This window comes from Lissotriton helveticus, chromosome 3_1 (genome assembly GCF_964261635.1).
Source record: "Lissotriton helveticus chromosome 3_1, aLisHel1.1, whole genome shotgun sequence".
In the NCBI taxonomy this organism is placed as follows: domain Eukaryota; kingdom Metazoa; phylum Chordata; class Amphibia; order Caudata; family Salamandridae; genus Lissotriton; species Lissotriton helveticus.
Genome location: NC_136061.1, coordinates 49,913,833 through 49,940,683, shown reverse-complemented (window position 1 = coordinate 49,940,683; position 26,851 = coordinate 49,913,833). Strand labels below are relative to the sequence as shown.

General features: G+C 46.8%; 1 protein-coding gene across 1 annotated transcript in view; it reads right to left on the bottom strand.

Annotated features, from left to right (window-relative positions):
* CFAP65 (cilia and flagella associated protein 65) overlaps positions 1-26,851 on the bottom strand; it is a 621,863-nt gene that overhangs the window by 550,474 nt on the left and 44,538 nt on the right. The window contains exons 3-5 of the mRNA XM_078679214.1: positions 5,486-5,673; positions 4,762-4,864; positions 3,747-3,913 (exon numbers count right to left, since the gene is read on the bottom strand). Of these exons, the coding sequence (XP_078535340.1) occupies positions 3,747-3,913; positions 4,762-4,864; positions 5,486-5,673 (458 nt within the window). The remainder of the gene's footprint in view (positions 1-3,746; positions 3,914-4,761; positions 4,865-5,485; positions 5,674-26,851) is intronic.

Below are 26,851 nucleotides of genomic sequence, written 5' to 3'. Positions count from 1 at the left end.
TTCCCTCCCAATTACCCTCCTTGCCAGGGTTATTGTTCAGAAGACCACCTGCTTCTCTTGCAGGAAGAAGTCCTGGCATTATTTCGAAAGGGTGCAATAGAGGTGGTTCCAGAGCAGGAAAGGGGTCAGGGGTGCTACTCCCGGTATTTCCTGATCCCCAAGAAAGATGGCAGACTTCGGCTAATCCTGGACCTCAGGATTTTGAACCTTTACCTGAAGCAGGAAAAGTTCAAAATGCTCACTCTTGCACAGGTTCTTCAGGCGCTGTTGGAAGAGGACTGGATGGTGTCGATCGACTTGCAAGATGCGTATTTTCATATTCCCATCTTGAAGTCTCACAGAAAGTATCTCCGTTTCACGGTTGGGTCACAGCATCACCAGTTTGTGGTCCTTCCGTTTGGCCTTACTACTGCACCTCGAGTCTTCACCAAGGTGATGGCAGTGGTGGCAGCTCATCTCAGGAGAACGGAGATTCATGTATTTCCGTATCTAGACGACTGGCTGATCAAAGCGGAGTCGCCAGAGAAGGTGCTCCATCATCTGCAAGAGACAACTCAGTTGTTGCACAGGTTGGGTTTTTCGATAAATGTACCCAAGTCTCACCTGGTGCCCTCACAGCGCAACCTGTTCATAGGTGCGGTACTGGACACAACTGTATGTCGTGCATTCCCTCCCCCTCAAAGAATTTGCGACATACGGGAGATGATTCCTTTATTTTACAATGGAGCGGTCGCTCCAGTCCTGAAGGTCCTTCGCCTACTCGGTCTGATGGCTTCATGCATTCTGTTGGTCAACCATGCACGCTGGCACATGAGGGCACTCCAGTGGTGCCTCCGCAGGCAGTGGTATCAGCACAACGGAGATCTCGGGGAGTCAGTGAGGATCTCCAGGGAAGCTGCAGCGGATCTGTCTTGGTGGAGCGTGGAAGGCAATCTGTCACAAGGAAAGCCTTTTCAACTTCCTCCAGCGGTGGCCACAGTGATAACGGATGCATCCACTCTCGGGTGGGGTGCTCATCTGGGAGACCTGGAGGTCAAGGGTCTTTGGTCTCCAGAGGAAAGGTTGCTTCACATCAACCTTCTAGAATTGCGGGCGATACGTTTGGCGCTCAAGGCCTTCCTCCCTTCCCTTCGCGGTCAGTCAGTCCAGGTCCTGACGGACAACACGACCGCGATGTGGTACATCAACAAGCAGGGAGGAGTGGGGTCGCAGTGTCTCTGCAGAGAGGCTCTGCGTCTCTGGTCCTGGGTTCAGGACCATCAGATTTGTCTGATGGCAAATCATCTGGCCGGGGTTCTGAACGTTCGTGCAGACAGTCTCAGTCGGCAGTTCTCTGCCGATCACGAGTGGAGGCTTCACCCGGAGGTGGTTCACGACATCTTTCAGATGTGGGGGACACCTCGGGTGGACCTGTTCGCCACTCACGAGAATGCTCACTGCCTGTCATTCTGCAGTCTCCAGTATCCGATGCAAGGAGCCTTGGGGGACGCGTTTCAGTTGAGTTGGGACTCGCAGCTCCTTTACGCTTTTCCTCCCATACCCTTGATTCCTCGGGTTCTGAGGAAGATTCGCCAAGACCGGGCCCAAGTCATATTGATCGCCCCGGATTGGCCAAGAAGGGTGTGGTATTCAGACCTTCTCCACCTCTCCTCTCACCCGCCGCTCCGTCTCCCTTACAGGGCAGATCTCCTCTCTCAGATGGAGGGGCAGGTTCTACACCCCCACCTCCAGACCTTACACCTTCATGCCTGGAGATTGAGCGGGGCAACCTGATTTCTTTTTCTCTCCCTCACGATGTGGTGGATGTCATTTTGTCGGCCAGGCGTGACTCCACTAAGTCCATCTATTCTTATAGGTGGTCTAAATTTGTTGTTTGGTGCAGGGAGAAGTCTATAGACCCTTTGAGGTCCCATTTATCTGATGTGCTCCAGTTTGCCCTTTCCCTGGCCCAGCAGGGGCTTGCTGTTGCCACGGTGAAGGGATATCTGTCTGCGCTGTCGGCATTTATCTGTATGCCTGACCAGCCTTCTCTTTTTAAGTCTCCCATTGTTTTAAGGTTTCTGAAGGGCCTTACTAATAGGTTCCCTCCTACACCCTTTGTTGTGCCTCAGTGGGATTTGAACCTAGTTTTGACATTTTTGATGGGTGCTCCCTTTGAGCCTCTTCACAAGTGTCCCATGAGGCTTCTGACTTTGAAAATGGTTTTTCTCGTTGCAATAACCTCAGCAAGGAGGGTAAGTGAGCTTCAAGCTCTTAGTTCCAAGCCCCCATTCCTGACCATTCATGCTGAACGAATGGTTCTTAGGACCAGGGCTGCTTTTCTGCCTAAGGTGGTGACTCCTTTCCACCTTGGTCAATCCATTACCCTTCCTACCTTTTATCCTCCCCCTCACCCTTCCAAGGAGGAGGAGAGATTACACCGTCTTGACCCCAAGAGGGCGGTGTCTTTTTACTTGGACAGGACAAAAGACTGTCGAGTGGACGACCAGCTCTTCGTTGGCTTTGCTGGCTGCAAGAAAGGAAGAGCGGTCCATAAGAGGACTTTGTCGAGATGGATCGTCCTCTGCATTAAGATCTGCTACTCTCTGGCGGGTAAGGACCCTCCTGAGGGTATTAGAGCTCATTCGACTAGAGCAAAGTCTGCTACATCTGCTTTGTCTAGAGGTGTACCTGTTGAGGACATTTGCAGAGCCGCGACTTGGGCCTCCCTCCACACTTTCGCGAAGCACTACTGCTTGGATACCGAGGTGAGGAGGGACGGCCATTTCGCTCGCTCTGTCCTCCAAGATTTCTTGGTATAGCAGAGTGGACACCCTCCTCCGGGAGTGGGGACTGCTGTGGGACTCTATTCACAAGGTGAGGAATCCACACGGCAGATGTATCTATCAGAAGAACAAGTTACTTACCTTCGGTAACGCTTTTTCTGGTAGATACTATATCTGCCTGTGGATTCCTCACTGACCCACCCGCCTCCCCGTTGTCCACTCTTCTATGCCAGAGTTTCTATGATGTGTTATTTTATTGTCATGGAAATGTTTATTTCAAATGTTGTTATTGCATTTGCTTCACACTGTGTGTGTTACCTTGTTTCTATACTACGTATACTGTGTATATTTCTACTATCATCGGTCCGTCAGTGTGCCTCGATGGCACGGAAAAAAGGGCGGAACTGATGTCATCACGCCGGCGTGGGCCTCTTATAGGCGCCGGTGACGTCAGCGAGGTCGCGTGCGATGCCGTGCCTCTGTGACGTCCGGATCCACGTCGGCGCGAAGCTACAAAAAGAATTTCCGAATGTTGCTGACGCAAGGGGATATTCACAAGGTGAGGAATCCACAGGCAGATATAGTATCTACCAGAAAAAGCGTTACCGAAGGTAAGTAACTTGTTCGTTACATCGATGTGCAGCATACTCAACAGAATTTACAATCTGTAGACATTTGTATCCCTCATGCTTCTAAAGATAAGAAAATAATTCACAATATGGCAAACTATAAATTTCTTTCACAATTTGGAAGAAAGCTTATGCATAACAAAATATTTTCCATCTGTTAAAATTGTAGATTTTTTTGTATTGTCCAGCAGGAATTTACATGAAACCGAAACAGACTTCATAACAATGAAATTAATAATTCCAATGTTTTAAACTTCTAAGCAAGAGATTCTTCAACAACAGCAGAATAGAGCCTATAAATAAAACCTGATATCTCTACTGAGCAGACCTCGGCGACCATCTCTCCACTCACCTCATGTTGCGCATCACAAAGGTGATCTCCGACGAATCTTGCACAGCACACATGGGTAGTTGCAGTGAGTGTGGGATCAGTAGGGCATGGCGTGGCAGGGTGGCACGTAGCACTATGGAAAAGTGTCCATCTGTTGTTTCAAAGTGTATGCAGTCTTCATACTCCCTCTGACAGGAGGCACACAAGACAATATCAACAACAGCATGTAAATGCAAGTAAACAGATGACATGGCTTTCTATGGCCCAATTGACAGTTACCTGGGTTTATGCCCTGGTTGCACTATGAATTGGAGAAACAGTTTTTTTGTGCTACCTGTGCTTGTGGACCCATTTGATCTTGATGGCTGCATATAAATCCACACTCAAGTTAAATGTACATCCTCTCTCTTGGCAATGAGTAGTAGTTGGGAAATACATGGACTTTCTAATGCTTCTTGGGAGAAATAAAGTTCTACTCCATTTTAAGGAATGTTCACCCTTTTCTAAATGGATTTCCCCAAATACAAAGCAGTTTGTATTACTTTCCTGCCTGTGAGATTCTTATCTGTCCCATGAGGAGCATTGTGTACCACTTCGCTGCCTTGGCCATGCCACGAAAAGTCTAACTATATCAGTGAGCAGATATAGGCTTCTGGGCCATAAAAGAACTGAATTAAGTGGTGGCCAAAAGAGAACTAACAGAGTAAACAATGAACTGCCTTTCCCTTGCTTTTAGGTAATTCCTGGCACTCCCATACAGTCATCCCTTTAACTCAGGTTTTTTAGAGTTTTATATAGCGCAAACTTGACCCGAGACATCAGGTATCAGAGCACTTTACGTGAGCACCAGTTTCGTTACAGAAGGACACATTCATTTTTGTTGGGCACAATGAGATTAAGTGACTTGCCCAGAATCACAGGCGGTTGAGCGTCGTTGCTAAGACTCGAACCTGATTCCCCAGCTTCGAGGTCGACCGCTCTAGTCGTAAGGCTACATCCTCTCCCCAAATGTTAGGGCATTTAACGACACACTTACTTTTTCCAAAGGATGAAAGATAACAGGAAGTGAAAAAGAAGTCCCAGGGCTCAGGACGATGGGCTGCGGGAACAGTGTGCTGAAGAATGGTGTCGACGGGGAACTGTTTAACAAAGAGATGAAAAGATATGGTTAGCTGACAGTCAGCCAAAGGGCACAAACTGAAGTGAAGAAAGACAGTGGGGGATGCCAGCATGACTTTTTGCTACACTGTTTTGGACTGGATTGCTGTTCCATGTATACAGTGCTTCATATCTCAGGCATAACAGCAGATTTGCGGACAGGTAACACACTACTCCATGGAACGTCTATAGGTGGATGAGTGAAAGTCTATAGTGGCCTACATTGTGTTTAATTTAGATGTTGTAAGTGAAGTATAAACTGTGCTATTATTGTGCTTTGTTGCATATATGCATGAATTTTAAGAGAGAAAAGAGTGGGAGCTAGGAGGCAGTACAGAGGCAGTGAGATGTCATCAGTGATGTCATCAATGAGATCGTTTAACATGTCATGATTGATGTAATATGTGAAGTTATAAGCAGAAGTGGTAGGGGTGCACGTTATTGTTAGCTCAATAAACTATATTTGGTGAGCTTCAGATGTTGTTTTGATTTTGATTAGTTGATCACCTAACTGTAACATCACTTTAACATTCGTTTATCAGTGAAAGAATATACATGTAGAGTGGCGCGTTTTGAGAGGCAAACTGAAATCTTAGACATACCTGTATTTTAACTTATGAGGTTTTAAAAGCACATTTTTCAAGGTTATGTGTTTGGTGATCGCCTTTCCTGGCTCCCAGGAGTGCCATTGGAGGGCCTCGGCCACTTCCAGTCCCAGGAAGATGTTCTTCTTCTCCCTCGACTTCCTCTTCAAAGCTGTTTCAGGAGGCCTCAGAGGACGTGTCTCTCTCTGGAGTGAGATGCAAATAATACAAGTATTCAGGTAAATGATGTGACTAAGCATGAAACGTTGGATGGTATACACAGTAAGAGAATGTCAGCTTTACCTAGTAAAGAACAGAATAAGGTTTGGCAATGTTCCCTATTTTAATAAAAACACTAACCAATGTTTTATGACTTGTATATACAAAAGTAAGAAATGTGCAAACCTATTCTATTGGTTCACTGTTTCAATCAATCAGGGAGTTGTGAAGCACGCTACTCACCCGTAAGGGTCTCAAGGCGCTGGGGTAGTGGGGGGGTGCAACTTCGGTCAGTCGAAGAGCCAGGTCTTGAGGGTCTTCCTGAAGATGTGCAGAGTGGGGGAACGTCTAATGTTGATCAGTAGCTCATTCCAGGTCTTTTCCGTGATGTAGGAGAAGGTTCTACCACACGTTCTGGCTCTAAGGATGCGCAGGGTTACGGCAAGGGCGGGGTCGGCGGATCGGAGGATTCACTTGGGTGTGTGGAAGGAGATTCTTTTGTAGAGATATTGGGGTCCGGTGTTGGGGAGGCATTTGTAGGCTTGGGTGAGTATCTTGAAGTTTACTCTCTTCTTGACGGAGAGCCTGTGGAGGTCTTGCAGGTGTTGGGTGATGTGTTTCTGTTGAGGGATGCCCAGGAGGTGTATTACTGTAGTGTTCTGTATGGTCTGGACCTTGCGGAGAAGAGATTTGTTGATCCCGGTGTAGAGGGCTTTTTACGTAGTCCAGTCTGCTGGTAATGAGTGTATGTGTGGCGGTCTTTCTTGATTCGGGGGGATCCATTTGAAGGTCTTGCGAAGGATGCGGAGGGTGTTGAAGCAGTTGGATGCGAAAGCGTTGATCTGTCGGGTCATGGTGAGGGAGGAGTCAAGTATGAGGCCGAGGTTCCGGTAATGGTCCGTGAGGGTGGAGGGGGGCTGCCGAGGGCGGTGGGCCCCCAGGTGGGGAGGGGCCGAGGATGAGGAATTCTGTCCTCTCCAAGTTAAGCTTGTTTACTTCCCCAACTTTGCATGAGGACTATTGATTATAGTGATTCCTCAAATGGGCTTGGTTAAATGTTGATTCTTGATAATATGGGTATTGGCAAAGGCAAGTTAAACCTCATCTGTAAAATTAGGCAAAGTCTGCAATTTGTAAAAGCTCAAAAAGTATTGAGGCTTTGCCCCAGTTGAGGTGTCTTGTTTGGCTCACCATAAGCCCATGGCTGGCAACGCTATATTTAAGAAGGAGACCCTTTTCGGCTGCCAGGTGGCCCGCCAGAAGTCTCTGGTGGCAGGGAATTGCTCAGTACTGAGAGAATATCCTGGCTCCCAAAACAGCAGTGAGTTACACGCTATCGTAAACTGCTACTAGGTTAGCTCCAGCAGACACTGTGACTGCTCTAGTGTCAGATGACCATCAAGGTACACAGACTATGTACCCGTGAGACTGCTCTAGTGTTAAATATATAACAGTGAGACCACTACACCATTAGATATACAGGCAATGTAACAGGGAGGGAGCTCAATTGTGAGATATACAGTCTTGGACCAGTGAGACCGCTACACTGGTAGATAGACAAGCAGTGTAAGAGAGAGGGAGTTCAACTGTAGGATATACAGCCCGTGCACCAGTGAGACCGCTACACTGGTAGATATACAGGCGTTGTAACAGGGAGGGAGCTCAACTGGAGGATATACAGCCCGTGCACCAGTGAGACCACTACACTGGTAGATATACAGGCGTTGTAACAGGGAGGGAGCTCAACTGGAGGATATACAGCCCGTGCACCAGTGAGGACGCTACACTGGTAGATATACAGACGGTGTGACAGGTAGGAAGCTCAACCGTAGGATAAAGAGCCTGTGCACCTGTGAGACCGCTACACTGGTAGATATACAGACGGTGTAACAGGGAGGGAGCTCAGCTGTTGGATATACAGCCCGTGCACCAGTGTGACTGCTACACTGGTAGATATACAGGCGGTGTAACAGGGCGGGAGCTCAACTGTAGGATATACAGCCCGTGCACTACTGAGACAGCTACACTGGTAGATATACAGGCGGTGTAACAGGGAGGGAGCACATTTGCAGAGTATACAGCCCATGCACCAGTGAGACCGCTACACTGGTAGATATACAGGCGATGTAACAGGGAGGGAGCTCAACCGTAGGATTTTATTTTTTTTAAAACTTGTTTTTTTTGTTGCATCATCAAGCATGAGTACAGGGTAGATCAGCTGCTGGCGTGGCTTCAACATTCAGCCGTGGTAAGCCGTTCGCGCAACTTTTCTGTACATAAACCTGTGTAATTTGGCATTTCATCCACTTAACATTACTGACCAATCAAACAAGTATTCAGGCTAGGATACAGGAAACCAGCTCCGCAGGGGAGAAAGAAGATTAATAATAGACATGTAAGTCCCCACCAGAGGGGAGACCGCTACACTGGTAGATATACAGGTGGCGTAACAGGGAGGGAGGTCATCTGTAGGATATGCAGCCCGCGCACCTCTGAGACTGCTACAGTGGTAGATATACAGGCAGTGTAACAGGGAGGGATACCATATGTAGGATATACAGCCCGTGCACCAGTGAGATCGCTACACCGGTAGATATACAGGCGGTGCAGCAGGGAGGGAGCTCACTTGTCGGATATACAGCCCGTGCACTAGTCAGGCTGCTACACTGGTAGATATACAGGCAGTGTAACAGGGCGGGAGCTTAACCGTAGGATAAACAGCCCGTACACCTGTGAGACCTCTACACTGGTAGATATACAGGCGGTGTAACAGGGAGGGAGGTCATCTGTAGGATATACAGCCCGTGCACCTCTGAGACTGCTACACTGGTAGATATACAGGTGGTGTAACAGAGAGGGAGCTCAACTGTAGGATATACAGCCGGTGCACCATTGAGACTACCACAGTGGTAGATATAAAGGCAGTGTAACAGGGAGGGAGGTCATCTGTAGGATATACAGCTCGTGCACCATTGAGACCGCTACACTGTTACATATACAGGCGGTGTAACAGGGAAGGAGCTCAACCGTAGAATATACAGCCCGTGCACCACTGAGACCGCTACACTGGTAGATATACAGGCAGTGTAACAGGGAGGGATCTCAACTGTAGGATATGCAGCCCGGGCACCTCGGAGACTGCTACACTGGTAGATATACATGCGGTGTAACAGGGAGGGAGGTCATCTGTAGGATATACACCCGTGCACCAGTGAGACCGGTACACCGGTAGATATACAGGCGGTGTAACAGGGAGGGAGGTCATCTGTAGGATATACAGCCCGGGCACCAGTGAGACTGCTACACTGTTAGATATACAGGTGGTGTAACAGGGAGGGAGCTCGACCGTAGAATATACAGCCCGTGCACCAGTGTGACTGCTACACTTTTAGATATACAGGCGTTGTAAAAGGGAGGGAGCTCATCTGTAGGATATGCAGCCCATGCACCAGTGTGACTGTTACACTTTTAGATATACAGGCGGTGTAATAGGGAGGGAGCAAATCTGCAGGATATACAGCCCGTGCACTAGTGAGACTGCTACACTGGTAGATATACAGGCGGTGTAACAGGGAGGGAGCACATCTGTCGGATATACAGCCCGTGCACCACTGAGCCCGCTACACTGGTAGATATACAGGTGGTGTAACAGGCAGGGAGCACATCTGTAATATATACAGCCCGTGCACCAGTGAGACCGCTACACCGGTAGATATACAGGCGGTGTAACAGGGAGGAGCACAGCTGTAGGATATACAGCCTGTGCACCAGTGAGACCGCTACACTGGTAGATATACAGGTGGTGTAACAGGCAGGGAGCACATCTGTAATATATACAGCCCGTGCACCAGTGAGACCGCTACACCGGTAGATATACAGACGGTGTAACAGGGCGGGAGCTCATCTGTAGGATATACAGCCCGTGCACCAGTGTGATGGCTACACTGGTAGATAGCGGTACAAAAGGGGATGGTGATGGACGGAGCATCTGAACCAATCAAACACTCACACCCAGTCAAAAGATCTGGGTTTAATCCATCACCATTCTTTAGCCCACTCTGCCACCCCAGTTCAGACATGGCCATATGCAAATCAGTCTGACCCTGTGCCTCATGGGAACAGTCCAGCCCGAATAGCCAAGCCATGCCTTCCCTGGACCGGAAACAAGCTTCCGAGGACCGGTTTCTGGTATTACAGCCGTCTTCAGCCCGGCTTGCTTGAATCCAGTGGCAAAGTGAGCAAGGGACTCACGTCGAAGAATACCCAGCCATACTTATGGGAGCCAAAAGCGGTACAAAAGGGGGTGGTGATGGACGGAGCATCTGAACCAAATAAACACTCACACCCAGTCAAAAGATCTGGGTTTAATCCATCACCGTTCTTTAGCCCACTCTGCCACCCCAGTTCAGACATGGCCATATGCAAATCAGTCTGACCCTGTGCCTCATGGGAACAGTCCAGCCCGAACTGCCAAGCCATGCCTTCCCTGGACCGGAAACAAGCTTCCGAGGACCGGTTTCTGGCATTACAGCCGTCTTCAGCCCGGCTTGCTTGAATCCAGTGGCAAAGTGAGCAAGGGACTCACGTCTGACCATACCCTGCCACACTTATGGCAGCCAAAAGCGGTACAAAAGGGGGTGGTGATGGACGGAGCATCTGAACCAATCAAACACTCACACCCAGTCAAAAGATCTGGGTTTAATCCATCACCGTTCTTTAGCCCACTCTGCCACCCCAGTTCAGACATGGCCATATGCAAATCAGTCTGACCCTGTGCCTCATGGGAACAGTCCAGCCCGAACTGCCAAGCCATGCCTTCCCTGGACCGGACACAAGCTTCCGAGGACCGGTTTCTGGCATTACAGCCATCTTCAGCCCGGCTTGCTTGAATCCAGTGGCATAGTGAGAAAGGGACTCACGTCTGAGCATACCCTGCCACACTTATGGCGGCCAAAAGTGGTACAAAAGGGGGTGGTGATGGACGGAGCATCTGAACCAATCAAACACTCACACCCAGTCAAAAGATCTGGGTTTAATCCATCACCGTTCTTTAGCCCACTCTGCCACCCCAGTTCAGACATGGCCATATGCAAATCAGTCTGACCCTGTGCCTCATGGGAACAGTCCAGCCAGAACTGCCACGCCATGCCTTCCCTGGACCGGAAACAAGCTTCAGAGGACCGGTTCCTGGCATTACAGCCGTCTTCAGCCCGGCTTGCTTGAATCCAGTGGCAAAATGAGCAAGGGACTCACGTCTGAGCATACCCTGCCACACTTATGGCGGCCAAAAGCGGTACAAAAGGGGGTGGTGATGGACGGAGCATCTGAACCAATCAAACACTCACAACCAGTCAAAAGATCTGGGTTTAATCCATCACCGTTCTTTAGCCCACTCTGCCACCCCAGTTCAGACATGGCCATATGCAAGTCAGTCTGACCCCGTGCCTCATGGGAACAGTCCAGCCCGAACTGCCAAGCCATGCCTTCCCTGGACCGGAAACAAGCTTCCGAGGACCGGTTTCTGGCATTACAGCCACCTTCAGCCGGCTTGCTTGAATCCAGTGGCAAAGTGAGCATACCCTGCCACACTTATGGCGGCCAAAAGCGGTACAAAAGGGGGGGTGATGGACGGAGCATCTGAACCAATCAAACACTCACACCCAATCAAAAGATCTGGGTTTAATCCATCACCGTTCTTTTGCCCACTCTGCCACCCCAGTTCAGACATGGCAATATGCAAATCAGTCTGACCCTGTGCCTCATGGGAACAGTCCAGCCAGAACTGCCAAGCCATGCCTTCCCTGGACCGGAAACAAGCTTCCGAGGACCGGTTTCTGGCATTACAGCCGTCTTCAGCCCGGCTTGCTTGAATCCAGTGGCAAAGTGAGCAAGGGACTCACGTCTGAGCATACACTGCCACACTTATGGTGGCCAAAAGCGGTACAAAAGGGGGTGGTGAAGGACGGAGCATCTGAACCAATCAAACACTCACACCCAGTCCAAAGATCTGGGTTTAATCCATCACCGTTCTTTAGCCCACTCTGCCACCCCAGTTCAGACATGGCCATATGCAAATCAGTCTGACCCTGTGCCTCATGGGAACAGTCCAGCCCGAACTGCCAAGCCATGCTTTCCCTGGACCGGAAACAAGCTTCCGAGGACCGTTTTCTGGCATTACAGCCGTCTTTATCCCGGCTTGCTTGAATCCAGTGCCAAAGTGAGCAAGGGACTCACGTCTGAGCATACCCAGCCATACTTATGGCAGCCAAAAGCGGTACAAAAGGGGGTGGTGATGGACGGAGCATCTGAACCAAATAAACACTCACACCCAGTCAAAAGATCTGGGTTTAATCCATCACCGTTCTTTAGCCCACTCTGCCACCCCAGTTCAGACATGGCCATATGCAAATCAGTCTGACCCTGTGCCTCATGGGAACAGTCCAGCCCGAACTGCCAAGCCATGCCTTCCCTGGACCGGAAACAAGCTTCAGAGGACCGGTTTCTGGCATTACAGCCGTCTTCAGCCCGGCTTGCTTGAATCCAGTGGCAAAGTGAGCAAAGGACTCATGTCTGAGCTACCCTGCCACACTTATGGTGGCCAAAAGCGGTACAAAAGGGGGTGGTGAAGGACGGAGCATCTGAACCAATCAAACACTCACACCCAGCCCAAAGATCTGGGTTTAATCCATCACCGTTCTTTAGCCCACTCTGCCACCCCAGTTCAGACATGGCCATATGCAAATCAGTCTGACCCTGTGCCTCATGGGAACAGTCCAGCCCGAACTGCCAAGCCATGCTTTCCCTGGACCGGAAACAAGCTTCCGAGGACCGTTTTCTGGCATTACAGCCGTCTTCAGCCCGGCTTGCTTGAATCCAGTGGCAAAGTGAGCAAGGGACTCACGTCTGAGCATACCCTGCCACACTTATGGCGGCAAAAAGCGGTACAAAAGGGGGTGGTGATGGACGGAGCATCTGAACCAATCAAACACTCACACTCAGTCAAAAGATCTGGGTTTAATCCATCATCGTTCTTTAGCCCACTCTGCCACCCCAGTTCAGACATGGCCATATGCAAATCAGTCTGACCCTGTGCCTCATGGGAACAGTCCAGCCCGAACTGCCAAGCCATGCCTTCCCTGGACCGGAAACAAGCTTCCGAGGACCGGTTTCTGGCATTACAGCCGTCTTCAGTCCGGCTTGCTTGAATCCAGTGGCAAAGTGAGCAAGGGACTCACGTCTGACCATACCCTGCCACACTTATGGCGGCCAAAAGCGGTACAAAAGGGGGTGGTGATGGACGGAGCATCTGAACCAATCAAACACTCACACCCAGTCAAAAGATCTGGGTTTAATCCATCACCGTTCTTTAGCCCACTCTGCCACCCCAGTTCAGACATGGCCATATGCAAATCAGTCTGACCCTGTGCCTCATGGGAACATTCCAGCCCGAACTGCCAAGCCATGCCTTCCCAGGACCGGAAACAAGCTTCAGAGGACCGGTTTCTGGCATTACAGCCGTTTTCAGCCCGGCTTGCTTGAATCCAGTGGCAAAGTGAGCAAAGGACTCATGTCTGAGCTACCCTGCCACACTTATGGCGGCCAAAAGCGGTACAAAAGGGGGTGGTGATGGACGGAGCATCTGAACCAATCAAACACTCACACCCAATCAAAAAATCTGGGTTTAATCCATCACCGTTCTTTTGCCCACTCTGCCACCCCAGTTCAGACATGGCAATATGCAAATCAGTCTGACCCTGTGCCTCATGGGAACAGTCCAGCCAGAACTGCCAAGCCATGCCTTCCCTGGACCGGAAACAAGCTTCCGAGGACCGGTTTCTGGCATTACAGCCGTCTTCAGCCCGGCTTGCTTGAATCCAGTGGCAAAGTGAGCAAGGGACTCACGTCTGAGCATACCCTGCCACACTTATGGCAGCCAAAAGCGGTACAAAAGGGGGTGGTGATGGACGGAGCATCTGAACCAATCAAACACTCACACCCAGTCAAAAGATCTGGGTTTAATCCATCACCGTTCTTTAGCCCACTCTGCCACCCCAGTTCAGACATGGCCATATGCAAATCAGTCTGACCCTGTGCCTCATGGGAACAGTCCAGCCCGAACTGCCAAGCCATGCCTTCCCTGGACCGGAAACAAGCTTCCGAGGACCGGTTTCTGGCATTACAGCCGTCTTCAGCCCGGCTTGCTTGAATCCAGTGGCAAAGTAAGCAAGTGTCTCACGTCTGAGCATACCCTGCCACACTTATGGCGGCCAAAAGCGGTACAAAAGGGGGTGGTGATGGACGGAGCATCTGAACCAATCAAACACTCACACCCAGTGAAAAGATCTGGGTTTAATCCATCACCGTTCTTTAGCCCACTCTGCCACCCCAGTTCAGACGTGGCCATATGCAAATCAGTCTGACCCTGTGCCTCATGGGAAAAGTCCAGCCCGAACTGCCAAGCCATGCCTACACTGGTAGATATTCAGGCGGTGTAACAGGGAGGGAGCTCAACTGTAGGATATAGAGCCCGTGCACCTGTGAGACCGCTACACTGGTTTATATACAGGTGGTGTAACAGGGAGGGAGGTCATCTGTAGGATATACAGCCCGTGCACCAGTGTGACTGCTACACTTGTAGATATACAGGCAGTGTAACAGGGAGGGAGCTCAACTGTAGGATAGACAGCCCTCTGAGACTGCTACACTGGTAGATATACAGGCGGTGTAACAGGGAGGGACACCATATGTAGCATTAACAGCCCGTGCACCACTGAGACCGCTACACTGGTAGATATACAGGCGGTGTAACAGGGAGGGAGATCAACTGTAGGATAGACAGCCTGAGCACCTCTGAGACTGCTACACTGGTAGATATACAGGTGGTGTAACAGGGAGGGAGCACATCTGTAGGATATACAGCCCGTGCACCACTGAGACCGCTACAGTGGTAGATATACAGGCGGTGTAACAGGGAGGGAGCTCAACTGTAGGATAGACAGCCTGAGCACCTCTGAGACTGCTACCCTGATAGATATACAGGTGTTGTAACAGGGAGAGAGCACATCTGTAGGATATACAGCCCGCGCACCACTGAGACCGCTACACTGGTAGATATACAGGCGGTGTAACAGGGAGGGAGCTCAACTGTAGGATAGACAGCCTGAGCACCTCTGAGACTGCTACCCTGATAGATATACAGGTGGTGTAACAGGGAGGGAGCACATCTGTAGGATATACAGCCCGTGCACCACTGAGACCGCTACACTGGTAGATATACAGGCGGTGTAACGGGGAGGGAGCTCAACTGTAGGATAGACAGCCTGAGGACCTCTGAGACTGCTACCTTGATAGATATACAGGTGGTGTAACAGGGAGGGAGCACATCTGTAGGATATACAGCCCGTGCACCACTGAGACCGCTACACTGGTAGATATACAGGCGGTGTAACAGGGGTGGAGCACATCTGTAGGATATACAGCCCGTGCACCACTGAGACCGCTACACTGGTAGATATACAGGCGGTGTAACAGGGAGGAGCACATTTGTAGCATATACAGCCCGTGCACCAGTGAGAACGCTACACTGGTAGATATACAGGCGGTGTAACAGTGAGGAGCACATTTGTAGCATATACAGCCCGTGCACCTCTGAGACTGCTACAGTGGTAGATATACAGACGGTGTAATTGGGAGGGACACCATATGTAGCATATACAGCCCGTGCTCCACTGAGACCGCTACACTGGTAGATATACAGGTAGTGTAAAAGGGAGGGAGTTCAACCGTAGGATATACAACCTGTGCACCACTGAGACCGCTACACTGGTAGGTATACAGGGGGTGTAACAGGGAGGGTGCTCAACCATGGGATAAAGAACCTGTGCACCTGTGAGACCGCTCCAATGTTCCATATTATTTCTGAAAGGCTCTACTCTTGATATATTGGCATTGCTAATAAGATCCCTGGATCCACATTGTAAATGTATTGCACAACATGACCCATAAATGTAATGAGAAATCTGCTACCTGGAAATATATATTTAATAATAGAAGTGTCTGTAAAGGAAAGAAAGTACCCTTTGTATTTTAACTTTTGTGAAATCTTTATTTGTAGTTGACAAATGATTTTAGTGGCTTTCTTTTAGCCCAACATTTTAATTAAAGTGGTTGGTAGGTTTTATGCACTGTTCGCAGTAAAAAGTTAATTGAATTGGTGCTAGCCAGTCTCTATATTGGATACAGGGAAAGCGAGAATGATCAGAGGGGGCATAATTACCTACTTCCTGGGAGTCAGCAACATAGGTCAACATTATTGCTACTAAGGGTGAAGTGTAAGAGTAAATGTAGTGCAAACGTGTTTCTCAGCGGCATGAGGGCTGTTGCTCTTGGAAACAGCAGGACATACAAGCCAGGGTTGAGGCTTGTTTTTTCACATGGAAACTAGCTAAAAGGGAGCCCAATGCTATACCATGGCAGCTAATCCCTTAAACTAAGCATTTAGCATCACTGATACAAATCATCCTCACAGACCTGCCTTTGAACACAAGAGTGGACCTGTCAGTGGTAAATTTCAGCTATTCTTCCACAAGTGCACTTCTGAATGACTTGTTTCCTTGTCTATGGTTTTCTGTGCATTGCACTTCATTGACTTCTGCCATTTATTTATAAAACTGTGCATTAGACTTTAGGGGAGGGGAGCTTAATAATTCCAGGGGGGTGCCTGTGTGGAGTATAAATGTAGCCGTCAACTGCCCGAATTGGCCAACCACCGTGGTTCGACCACCCTCAATCTTTTCAGCTCCTACATGCGTTTTGTTCTTCGTTTGTGGTTTCCTGCACATTGCATTTGGTTCTGATTTAGGAAACTGTGCATTAGACTTTCAGGGGCGAGGGGAGCAGATGACACAAGAGCCTCTTAAGAAGTGTCAGAAGTTTGCTCACCAATGGTCAGATAGCAGCTGGACACATTCTGTGCCATTCGGCCTGCTAGGTTTGGAAACAAACCTAGCTTTAATGGCTGCACACATGGATGATCGGATGAACCATTTTGGTTAGGCAGGTGGTCGCCGTACGGGATTCAGATATAAAGACCGCAGCGATGCAGAAGCTGGACAGTTAAGCACCATGTCAAGTTCCAGCCAATAGGTGACCTGGATGTTAGATTTGGGGTCTCTGGTTGGCAAAGGTAGGTAGTTGTGACAAACAGGGACCTTCTCCTCTAGTCAGGGAAAGGGGATTACACACCTAAAATAAACCCTGCTCACCCTCTAGGTTGCGTGGAGCGAGCAGTCAAGGCTTATTTCAGAGGCGTTATAAGTTAAGCAGTTGTGACCACATACAATAACCCAGTGACAACACTACAAATGGACACCACACAGATTTTATATAAAAAATAAGTAGACTTTATATAGAGTTACCACAAGACCATGAACGACAAAAATACACACTATGATTACTTTAAGATGGTAGATTTAAGCTTAGTTCAGTTCAGTTCTTAGATGCGACACTCTGCGTCAATGTGCCTTAAGTTGCGTTGCGCTTCCACGACAAGCAATGTCGCAGCGATGGGAAATGCGGCAAAGTTCAGATACTAAGAAATAAAGACGTGAAGATCTTCCAGATGCGGCACGCTTCTCGGGGATGCGAGAAACTCTCGGTTCGATGGGTGGACTGCAGCGGCGACACCCTTACGATGCGACGGCAACAGCTCCAGCGGTGACGCTCTTCTCCACAATGCGTGAAGGTTCCGCTCGATGCGACAACTACAGCGGTGGCATCCAAGATGCGAAGGCAGCAGCTCCGATGGCGGCGCGCTTCTCGGGGATGCAAGGTGCTCTTGATCAATGCGGTGCAGTGCGAAAGTTCCAGCAGCGACACCCTCCTTCTCCGGAGTTGCGACGGCAGGCACAGCGACGGCGACACACTCTGACCTCGTTGCGAGATTCTTCTTCTGATGCGGTGCAGTGCGACAACCACAGCGGCGACACCCTCCTTCAGAGTTGCGTCGGCAGCAGCAGCGATGGCGACATGCTTCTTCTCGTTGAGTCGCGCTTCCAGCTGGTTGCGACACACAGTTCCTCAGAAGGCCCAAAACAGCAGCACACACTTTCAAAAGAACTCTGGGGAGCTGGAGGATGAAGTCTGTTGTCCCTGAGACTTCAGCTGGAGGCAAGCTCTTTTCCAAGCCCTTGGAGATCCTTCACAAGTTGAAAGCAAAATTCCAAAGTTCCTTTCTCCTTCCTTTGGCAGTAAGGCAACCACTGCAGGCCAATCCCCCAAGCAGCACTTCAGCTTGGGAATAGTCTCTCCTCAGTTTTTACAGGTTCCTCTCCTCAGTCAAGGTTTCTTCTTGTAGTCCAAAGGGACCTAATTTCATGGGATAAGGGTCCCAATATTTATACCCAGAAGCCCTTTGTTCATGAGGAGAGAGGGGCCTTTGCCCAGTCCAAACCAGTTCTGCAGCAGTCTGTTTACCACGCTTCTCCTTTCCTTTCACAGTGCAGGGCATGCACATCAGACACCCCAAAGGAGGTGGAGCCAGCATTATGGAAGGCAAGCACAGTCCTGGAACACTTCGGTGACAAGACTCCTTCTCTTCTTTCAGTGTGCAGGGCAGAGACATCAGCCACTCCCCAGGGGGTGGAGCCAGCATTGTGGAAGGCAGGCACAGCCCTATTCAGAGTTCAGGTGCACTCCTCCCTCCCATCAAGATGCAGATCTCTCTATTCCCCACTGGGTGACTCAGCCTGTCTCCTGGAATTCCCCAGCCCTGTCACTCACAGAAACCAGACATAGGAATACACAAACTAGCAGAGGCAGGTTTGAATGGTTAGACAAGCAAATACCTACTTCCTAAAAGTGGTATTTGCAAACACAAAATATTAAAATACACTTTACTAAAAGATGTATTTATTATTCTGAGTTCAGGCATACTAAACTCGAATTTCTATCATGTTCTCTGAGCCTGTTAGGATTATAAAATGTAACAATTCTAACAGCCCATTCTGGCCTATGGAGAACATGTAGCCTTGCAATAGTGGAAAATGAAATTGGCTGTAATTCACTATTTGGACATGGCACACACATCAGGGCTTGTCCTACCTTATACTTACAATGCACCCTGCCCTTGGGCCTACCATAGGGGTGATTGATATGAAGAAAAGGGAAGGTTTAGGGATTGGCAAGTGGGTGCACTTGCCCAGTCAGCATGACAGTACCAGACTGCATGCAGGCCCTGCAATGGCAGACCTTAGACACATTTTATAAGGCTGCTTCTGTGGGTGGCACAACCAGTGCTGCAGGCCCACCAGCAGCATTTGGATTACACGCCCTGGCACACTCAGTGCACTAGACTAGGGTCTGACAAGTAAACCAAAGAAGCCAAACATGGAATCACTAATCTATACATCAATTTATAATAGGGAGCACTTGCACTGTGGCACTGGACAGCAGTGGCACAGTGCCCAAAGCATCTAACACCAGCAAAAACACATGAGGCAACAGCAAAAATGGAAGGGATGTAGTGTAGTTCCTATTATCCCAATAGGCTCTGCGCATTGGAATAATATCTTCAATAGTATAGACGTAGGACTGTGGTTAACTAGGTCTTCTACTGACGATATTAGACTTAAAGTTATGTGTGCCAGCTAGCTCAGAGTTCACTAGAAACTTTCTCGAATAGGCAAGGAGGAGTTTAACCTCCCTGGATAGACAAGAAGGGATTTAGTTTCTGACAACCATAGAACATGACAACTTTGCTCCCCCCTAATCAAGAGTATATCTCTAGAGTCGTGTGAAAACAAAAGACAACTATTTCACTCAGTCAGTACGTGCATACTTAGTTTCACCAGATTGTAGAGAAAAGGAAGAGACGGGCGTTTTCAATAAAAAGGTGTTATTTATTGATCAGTCTCTTTTCTCATACAAGAGAAATGAATCGCTATTATTGCAATACTTATAGTTAAGTAAAGTGCATACAGTAAAGGCAGGATTATAAAATAATACTGTAAAAGCATTTATATGGTTTCTTAGCCATATGATACTTAAAATGGATAAAAGATATACATACATATATACATTGACTAATCGTTCTCAACTGGTGCTTCTAACTACGCCTACCCCGGTGTACCTGACCTAAGCCTAATACGTGGGCGGGAGTAAATAAGTAGCAGTTTAAGTTAAGTTTGTTTTGTCAAGGATCTGACTCAAGAATTCTCTGTAAGGGGTTAGTCAGTTCAGTACCTGGGATTTAGAAGGCTGGAGGGTTGGTATCTCTGTCTCAGGACTCGATATCCCAGTTACCCGCGAGGGCGGCTGGAAACGCCGGAGGCTGGATTTCTCGGCAGGAGAAAAGGCAGCGTCTCTCTCAGCGCGTCAAAAGGGAGGGGCAGCGTCCGTGGGCTTTTCTGCATCAGCTGGGCTCTCCGGCAAGTAGCGCTGCTCCAAGCTCGTCACCACCGTGTCCTTGCTTAGGGCAGCGTTGGTATATTTATACCTGAAAGGTGCCGAGTTTGACGTAAGGATGGACATAAGACGTCAGTAAGAATGTCATAAGGACTGGTCGTTCTTACATTCTTTTCAGGAGTTCTCGAGCAAAATCAAAACAATAGCTGCGGGGGATTTCCCAGGTCTGCTGGAGGTTTGATTTGTTTTGAGAACTCGGTGTGCTTACTAGGGGGCTGGAGGGATAGTGCTTGCTTAATATGACAGCATGCGCTATGACCTAATCTGAAAACGGGTTTCTGTGCCGTTGTATGGACATTAGTGAATTAATAACCGGACAAGGGTCAGAAATAGGAGTATCAATATAGGTACCTAGATAAACACACTACACCCACTCCACGATTTTATGTACATATTTACTAACCTAAGCAATAGTAAACATAACTAACAGTGCATGTGTATACCGAAACACCCCAAAAACATTTTTTTTTTTGTATTTGAAAAATGGTGTATGCGAAATGCACGAAATGAGTATAGGTACTGTATGCATTCAAGCAGTATAATCATTCAAAAAGGAGATGCATATTTTATATCAGCATGAATGATTTGCGAAATTACACATGAAATGGCTCTTGATACAGAAAAAATAATTGCGAGACCATCTCATCACATATAAATACAATTAATTGCATATAAACTAGAGGTTGAGGTAATGTAATGTCTCTAGTATTCCTAAGAATAGAAGCTCTGTTCTCTAAGAATAGTTTTACTTTAAGCAGAAGATAAGTGCCAAAAAGGTAAATATTTTGGAATTGGGAAAAAAGTTTTCGCTTTTCACGGGAGAAGATAAAGAAATAGTTCACAGTCACTTTGTTTTCAAAAGACTGAAGGCCAAATTCAGAGTTCAGGGAACGCCGTGTGCAAGTTTGTTTAAAAAATCATTCTCTCTGTTCTGGTGAAAACATCATTTCAGACAGACTCTCGAAAAAACAGTCTACAGCTTCTGGTGAAAGTTCGACTAGATTGGAAAATGTCGCTACCATGCAGTCATGCGCATGATTGCTTTCAATGATGGTTCGATCAGAACTGCTTACAGAAGGTCGTACCTGGTCGATGCTGCTTTCATCTTGTACTTCACTACCCTTCAATCGTAGTGGTGAAGTCTCCACGAATGCCGTCATCAGGATAGGTAGCCGCTGGGGACAGCACAATGCATGAGCCTTTACTGGACCCAACAAAGTATCTGCATCCAATGGTACGCCCGATTGTAGTGTAAGACAGGTGTCCAACACGCATTCTTCGCCGCATAGCATGCACCTTAATACAGGCATAACACAATTCTGCCAGATGGGTCTGAATGAAACAAACCAGGTCATATTCAGATCTCGTAGCCGGGCTAAGCCAAGGACTTTAGTTATGCGGTCCCAGTAGCGGATAGCTAGGATCGTTTCTTCCATTGTTGCTGGAGTCTTGTCTGTGACATGGCTTGCCATAACGAAGTAAGAGTAGCAAGAATAAAATGCCTGCTACGAGTCCCAACAGGAGTGGAAGTCCGCCAAAGATGGAATGGACGAAATTTGGAAAAATACCCAGGATCGCTTTGAATGGGGTTAAAGCTCCTGAAAAAACTGTCTTAAATACACTTGCGATACCACTTGTATCAGAAATATTTAAGATTTCGTTCAGCATTTCTGCGAAGTGTAGGGGGCAATTTGTTGATAACATTGAATGAATCTCTGCCGTTGTCCTTGCAACTTGGAGATCATACGTTTCTTTTGATGACGTCAACTGGGTTGGCGTCTGTAGGAGCACAGTCTTCATTCTGCTTAAAGTATAAATTCGAATAGAAGAGATTTTTAAACTGGGCCATAACCTTCCCTCCCTGTCTGGAGCATCATTCGGGAACAATACTTTTTCACAGCACATGACCCTGGAAGTCACGCTTACAAGATAAGGTTTTCCTGGCAGCAAGCCACCACATCTGTGATCTACAATTAGAATGTAACTCCCGTTCGAAAGTCTTCTAAAGAATGGTTCTATTTGTGTTGCAGGTGTGCCTAACTGGTGACATGAAAGGTTATTTGAAGTCCCTTCACAGGCCCCATGCAAACTTATACCCTGACACAGAAGTATGCCACTTAGTGATTTTTCACAATTATTACCACTAAGAAATACACTCTGTCCTTTATTACTGACACATGTGTGTGTATAGGGCAAGTTCCATGTTGACTTAACGTATCCTTTACCCAACCTTTCATACTGGCCTGCCTGTATATATTTTTGGCAGTATTGAAACTGGAAAGTTGTTATCGGAATATTTATTATCCCATGTATTATCCATTCAATGACAGGTCGTTCTGACATTGTCAATGGTAATCTCTCAAGTTTTTCAATGCTCAGAATTGTATAGTCAGCACCCTTTTGTGCCAAACTGATTTGTTTATCAGTAAGGTTAAAGATATTAAATAATGACGTTGTGTTGATTAAACGCCAAGGCACATAGCCTGAACGCAGATTTTGTAACGTCCAGCCAAGCTGTACAATAGAACGTAATTGAGACTGACCGTGTTGCAACATCAGTAAGTCTTGCTCTATTATATCGATTGCAGAAGATACAATACTGTCCAGTGAATATATTCTGGAAGACAGAGTCATTAACCCATTGTCCACAACAGAAAGTGATTTTTCCAAATTAACACGGTCAATTTCCCGTATTTTTCTGCTGTCTCAATTTGAGTAACTTTCCAAGCTTCGTTGTAAGCTGCATATATAGAGGCCGCTATGAAACGTTTTTGACGCTGTTTGCGTGGTCCCATGATGAAATCACGCAAGTCAGCACCTTCTTTAAGTAAAGTTAAGTGTTGCTTAATTTCTGACAGTGTGGATGTATGTAGCCATTGAAGGCAGAGATTCCCCACACTGTAAGTAGTTACAATCCCTGGATGTTGTCTCTGGGAGTATCTTGGGTCTGGCCTGGTCAATGTGAACCCCTGTATTTTGTTCAGGAATCGGTCTTGACAGTTATTTGTGTCTGTGGGCCAGATCAACCATTGTTTCCAATCAGGATGTGTTCTGTTTTGGTTTAAAATATGGGATATGTCTATCTCAACATCCGTAGTGCTATTACTGTTAGGTGTTGGTTTTGGAATAGATGGTTTATTTAAGTCTTTGATTTTTGCTAGGCCAAGACAGGTAGTCTGTTGAATTGTGTCATTCAAAAATATAATTTGTTCTGGGATTATGCAGGCTCTAAATAATGATTCTATACCTTGCACTTGCCAATCTTTTGTGCCCCAGATCGTTTTCGTTTCAATGTTATTGTTCCAGAAATCAAAACCGAATGTATTCATTTTTTCAAAAAATGAGTCCGAATATATCAATTTTGTGTTTGTAAGCATGGTTTTCACTCCTGTCTTATTTACCAATTTGAAATAAAATGATTCTGCATTACTTGTGTTGAACCCTGAAAAGTATGAATATTTATCAAAAAATGTCTTTGAACTGCCTTTTGGTGGAGTTGCACAATGTTCCCATTGGTTAAAATTTAAAACATTTCTAGGTTGAGTAGATTTATGCAGATAATGGTTACCATAATGGTTGTAACAAAACATTTGATCGTAATTAGATGAACCTTGTAAATAATCATGTTCTGTAAATTTAGCTGACATTACTAGATCAGACATCATATCATTAATACTTTCCAAGTCCCAATCATCAGCGAATGTGCTTGGTTTTACAAAGTCACTCAATGAAATCTTGAATTGATGAGGATACTTCAGGAGCTCAACCGGACCATATATTTCGTAATCAGTTTTGTCCCATGCTACCCCACCGGGTATAGGATTGGCTGTGAAGTTTACTGAAGAAAGTTCTCTTTTCTCGATGTGTGAAGACTTGTGTGGTTTCAGGACCAAGTTGATATTCTGACTTGCTGTGTCCATTGTAGCATATTTTCCCTCAATGAAATGTCCCAAGCATAGTACCATGATGAGCCAAAGTATGAGGACAAATACACCTAGTGACACCCACATTTCAATCCATGGAGAAATCAGATAGGTTTCTTTTAGTTGATGAAAGAGTTCCTTTGCTTTGTCTTTAAAAGTTTTTGTTGTCGGCTGTTCCTCAGGTTCACTCAGATCCTCAGAAAAATCATCGAAGTTGATGAAGTAGCCGGATGCTGTTCTGTCAATTGTTTCAATTCTTCTGGATTCCGTTTTGCTTTAGGTATTTGTTTTGTTTCATTAGCATAGTCTGTGGTTACTTCACTGTAGAATGGAGTTTCTTGATGTAAAGCTTTGATTTGGGTTTCAAGAGGTTTAAGTTCCATCGCTTTGTTGCATAGTCCTTGTTGAATCACTGTAGGTTTATCAGGTGTGATTAGTCTTTCAGTTTGAACCTCTGTGTTTGTAGCAAACTTTGGTGTTCTGCTACTTCTTGGGAGTCCACTTGGCCTACTACTTGTTATCGGCCACATGATTGTGGTTTAACCAGGTCGATGGATACAACTCGGTTCTCCTTTTTACCAGCAAGGGGCGGTAGTACTACTGATCTTGTCCCGTTGACAGACAAGACAGGAACTGCTTTTCTATAAGAAGGCCCAAATTCCTTCTTCACCGCGATCTTCTCTCTGACCAGATCCCGATTTTTGGAATCCAGACAGGCCTTGCTGGGACAGGTGGTTTCTCCTCAGTGGTTATTGGCTGCTGTTTCAACTTTATGTTTCTCAGGTCTTTTCTTGTTTCGTTTAAGTCCTGTAAAATAGCCAAACGATCTTTGATATCAAAGCATTTTTCTTTAACCACTGAAGTTTGACTATCGAGGTCCTGGATTAACATTCTAGTCCCAAACAATAGTTCGTACGGACTGAGACCTCTCAGAGAATTTCTTGGCAGATTATTAAGACTACGTTGGACACTTATTTAATGTTTGACCCACCCAGCTCCCGAACCTAATACCTTTGCCGTTATAGAATGCTCTATGCCTTGGTTTTTTCTTTACACCATCCCGTTTCCCTCAGGAAGGAAGTGATAAGAGTCCCGCAATGCAATGCCCATGCTGGCCATACACCCCCCATAAGCTCGAGAGCTAAAAGCAGGGCAATGGTCAGAATGTAGCATGCCCCATGCGTACATGCCATTATGGACTCGCAAATCTTTGTATAACAGTTCAGACGTCAGCCAAGAGCTGGGGTCTACATTATAAGTGTAAATAGCCTCTATATGTTACTGTGGCGCATTATTACTACTGGGTTTTTATGTCGATAGCATAATCCTTTATTGAGCGAAAAAGCCATGGGAATACACTGTTTCGTTCACCACTGCGATCTCTGTTGCAGTTTGGACAGTTTCTTGCGAATAGGTGATGTTCCAGGCTCATTCCTGGCCACCAGTATGTTGATTGTAATTCTTCTAGAGAATCCTTAAGTGTAAGGTGTCTAAGACCCTCACCCATATGTGCGTCTGCTATTAACAAGACTCTCCTATTCATGTTTGGAATTACTCTATCCCCCACTCCAGGGATTCGAGCAAAAGGAACGGAGTTTGCATCGATTATGTATGTATAACTGAGTGGATACATGATGGGTAGCGCTGAGCAATCGCCTTTTGATGACGTTTTTACCGCCAGCATTGTTTCCCCGTCAATGTATTTTACTGAACGCTTTTTTGTAGCTACGGAAGCCGATTTAGTTGTTTCCGCTGTGGCTGTCTCAGCCAATGAATTCCCTGCAACGTGAACGCCATCACGCTGATGACTCAGTGAGTGTATCACGTGAGTCTTTGGTAGTTCTTTCTTTAAAAGAACTATTTGTTCCCAAAGCGATTTTTGCTTTATTGTTGCACCTGTGTCATCTTTGTAACCGTTTTGAATCCATTTCTGTAAATCGTCATTGTATGATTTGACGCAGTAATACGACTCGCACACTATTAGTGTCGGGAATTCGGATCGGCATTATCTAGCGCCATTTTTAATGCTATTATTTCAGTTTGTTCTTCTGAATTATTTTCCACTGAGTGTGTTTTTGAAAACAGAGGTCTCAATTTACCTCCGCGCCACACGTCTTTTACAATCTCGCATGTGGCGTTGTATGCTTGCTCTCCCCAAACTGAGGGTTGAGCATGTCCGTCTGTATGTATTACACAGGCGTACTGTCGTATGGGCAGAATGTCGATTGGCAGAGGATATTCTCTTTCATATTCTAGATTTTTTAATTTTGTCATTTCTGGATCAAAATAGTATTTTACTTTGTCCGTAGCAAGAGAATTCTCCCATTGGACCCATTTTGGATTTAATGCCATAGTAGGTAAATTACATGGGCTTGTTAATGCCTCAAAGGCTGATTCTGCTGTTCTGACTGTAATTCGTCTGCCGCCAGCTTGGTCTCTTTCTCTTGCTACAGCTGTTTTAACCGCTTGAACAATGTTTTCCTTAATGCTGAATGTTTTTTCAGCTTCTGTGTATAAATGGGATTTGTATGCTATTGGTACCGTTTCCCCCTCATTAGAGGTTAGGTATGTGAATCCGCATCTTCCTGGGATGACTCGGATTACAAGGTTGCGTGTGTTATCGCGTGTTTGCAGTTTTGTTTTAACTAACATGTCTGTTTGTAAAGATCTCAAAATTTCTGTGTGTTTTTGAGTCCAATTGATTCTTTTAAAATCTGGTTTTATTAGATCATAGAGGGGTTTAACCCTCTCTGCATAATTTATAATGTAAGTTCTTCCG